The sequence below is a fragment of the Adiantum capillus-veneris genome, chromosome 12 (assembly GCF_014529385.1).
Source record: "Adiantum capillus-veneris isolate H3 chromosome 12, ASM1452938v2, whole genome shotgun sequence".
In the NCBI taxonomy this organism is placed as follows: domain Eukaryota; kingdom Viridiplantae; phylum Streptophyta; class Polypodiopsida; order Polypodiales; family Pteridaceae; genus Adiantum; species Adiantum capillus-veneris.
This window is the reverse complement of record NC_140942.1, coordinates 118,891,253-118,894,489: the sequence shown is the minus strand read 5'-3', so window position 1 is coordinate 118,894,489 and position 3,237 is coordinate 118,891,253. Positions and strand designations below refer to the sequence as shown.

At 42.1% G+C, this 3,237-nt stretch overlaps 1 protein-coding gene across 1 annotated transcript; it reads right to left on the bottom strand.

The window, feature by feature from the left end:
* Positions 1-356: 356 nt before the first annotated feature.
* Positions 357-2,797, bottom strand: LOC147446409 (uncharacterized). The gene is made up of 3 exons (XM_086524703.1): positions 2,558-2,797; positions 2,363-2,464; positions 357-476 (listed from the first exon to the last, which is right to left on the bottom strand). The coding sequence occupies exons 1-3, from the start codon at positions 2,795-2,797 to the stop codon at positions 357-359; spliced, it is 462 nt and encodes a 153-aa protein (XP_086380829.1).
* Positions 2,798-3,237: the final 440 nt, after the last annotated feature.

Sequence of the window (3,237 nt, the reverse complement as noted above, 5' to 3'; positions counted from 1 at the left end):
CCACTCGTTGTTTAGAGTAATATTTTTGTTCTTGTATAAAGATGTTTGTAATAGTTGAGGAGTGGCTTTCATTGTAAGCAATGGTTGAACAACCCCTAAAAGGTAGCAATGATTGTACTGTAGACGACGCTTAATACCCACTATTATCGAGGCTTCATCATGAATAAACCTTGTCAATATTTGTTGTGTTTTCCTCAAAGATGCCAAAACATTACCAACACTACCTCACAACCCAAATTGACCATCGTATGTAAGCTCCCTAATTTTGGTGAAAGGTAGCCTAGGACTTACAAGGTGGCTTTATAAATGATTTAGCTTCTCTACTGTATCCAAGGGGAGGTTAAATCCTATGGAATTCAATTGGGTGAGCAGTGCACCATGTTCTTGTCTTCTACGACTGCATGAAGTGCAAACATAGTTTTCTTGTATCTCATTGTTTCTAGACCTCCCAAGTGCCGAACTACTCCCTTTTCGAGCTAATTGTGAAAAAAACATTAAACGTCCACATTTATAACATCGATATACAGGAACATCATTTGCTGTTTCTATGTACTGTTGTATAGCTTTTTCTATTGGGAAGGCTTGTTTAATGTCTATGTTGGACGGAGATGTGGGGTGTAATTTTTTTTAGGTTTTTAAATTTTTGATGTTATTCCACCTATTTCTCAGATGGTTCTATCACCTAAGCAAGCAAATTGTCTCGCGATGGAGATAGGAAGTTCATTCGGTTTGCTGGAGAATCAGAGCTGTCAATGACTCTGTCTCATTTTTGTTCCAGATACGAGGCTTGCGTTTGTGTGAGGATTGGTTGTTCCCCAAGTAAAAAAATAGGTTACCACTTCTATCAACAATGATGATTTTTTGAAATGTCGCTGGATCGGTTCCACTATTGAATGTTGTGTTTTTGACTGAAGTTATTGGCACACCGTAAATATAAACATCACATGCAATACTAAATCTAAAAGAGAACACATGATAATATCAAGAGCAATACTAGTAGATGATGTGTGGCTATTTAATACTTGGGTCAAAATGGAGGAATCATGTTTACTGGAAGCCAAATGCGCTAGAGAAGGTGTGATCATTGGTGTTTTCTCCAATGATACTCTCACTGCCTCTATCATGATGTTGGTGATTTTTTGTAATGACGAGCGCAACTTTATTATTTTATTGAGCACGAGGAAAACATTATTATTCCATGGGTGATTAGCGAGGAAAGCACTATCAGTATCATTTTGAATGAGTTGTTCAAAAGATGCATTATGGTTGGTTGAGGAATCCATGTACTATGATGGGGTGGAAGGAAGATAAGTAAATGAAACACGCATACAATGTGAGAGAGAGAGAGAGAGAGAGAGAGAGAGAGAGAGAGAGATGGGAATCTACACGATGAGCAATGGATGAAAGAAATATAATACAAAGTGTGTTCTTTGGCGTGGCGGTGATGGAGCTTCAATGTTGTAGAGGAGCACTACTTTCACTACAACAAAAAAAGGTGTTATCGACGTATATATAGACGCTTAACGTCGCTATATGCGTCCCTCTAAAACTGTCCAAATTTGCGTCGATATATGCGTGGAAAGGCTTTACACTACAAGAGGTTGTGTGCTCTTGTGACGCTGTTAGCGATGGAAATACACTGGGTTTTTATAACCCCCGGCTTTGCTAAAACCGTCGCTAATAGCGTCGCTACGAGAGCGTCGCTATGAGCGTCGCTATATAGCGATGCGTATAGCGACGCCTATAGCGACGGTTATAGCGACGTTTACACAGAAGACTATAACGACGCTCATAGCGACGCTACAGAGCCATAAATAACGATGGTTATAGCGACGCTCGAGAGAAATTTTTTTTGGTGACAGGGCATGGAATGCCTTGCCACCCATCAACCATATTGTACATGATTCACTTTTTAAAAAAAGTGCAAGGGTAGATAATAGACCCAAAATAGTCACCCACAAGACGCATTGTTTGCAAAATTGACAAGCGTAAAATTGACAATTGTACACATCATAGGCAAAATGAATTGATTGGCAAATGTAATAATGACAATTGTACAACATCATAGGCATAAAGAATTGATTGGCAAAAGGAACTGCGGTGACAAATGTAATAATATACATGGTTCAAAAAGACGTATAAAATCCGTCTCATGATACATAAGCTATGAGAAACCCTAAACTAATGCTATCTAGCTACGGCTAAACTGACGTCGTCTAGTCAGACGTCTCATCGCGTCCAAGCGGCGTATCTGTCGGATTCTGCAAAAAAAGACAATAAGACAGCTTTCAGTAAGTATAAACATATAACGACATTTATAAAACAATACAAAAAATAGAAAAGAGTAAACCCTAATACTAACCATGCCGCCGCGAGAACTGAGAATGTCCATCAGGGCGTTTAAGCCCTTCCTGCCTGCGTACTCGCGCTCGTACGGTGTGGGATCACGTCCTGTCATCGACCACTGTCAAAACATACAAAGATTTCATTATGTTAGAATTAAAAAACTCATAAACCCTAAACTGTCGAACATAAAGAGCAATGTGAAAACACTTACAAAATCGGCCTCAAATGATGCCCATCCACCGCTCCCCAAGTGGTGCGAGCTCCCTGCCTCTACTCGCGCTCTGGTTGCATCCTTTTGTTGCTTCCACTTGTCGGGATTCTCGCGCGCTGCTTTCTTCGCATTCTTCCAATCTTCTTTGGCCAGCCAATCTGGCCTGTTCCACCCATGCTTGACTGCCTTTTTCACTTCGGAACGCTTGTGTTTGCAGTATTCGCGCATTCGAATCTTCATCAGGTCTTCATTGAAGCGCTGATCCCGTGTTGGAACGGGAAACTCATCATGAAGTATGCTGATGACTCTGTTTTTTAAATCACTTGGTACTTCACTCCATTTGTTTAGTATGTAGTGTCTAAACAGCTGAGAGCAAAGACCACACATGCGCGAGATCACCTTCTTGCCGTCATCATCCATGATGATGCCGCCGCTGAAGTCGACAGAGTAAGGAAAGCCCTCTGGCCGGTGACGCGTGAACCTGGGTGTCCCGACAGGGGTCTCTAGCGGCGTGTCAATGGGGGTACGGACGTCAGGTGTCTCCACCGGCGTCTGGGTCCCGAAGCGAGGAGTTTCTAGTGGGGTGGCTCTTGGCAGAGTAGGTAGAGGTGTGTAGCTGCTAGGAACATTTAGCTGCGCAAAACCTGGCGTAGATGGCGATGCTGTGGCTGGTGTGGGGG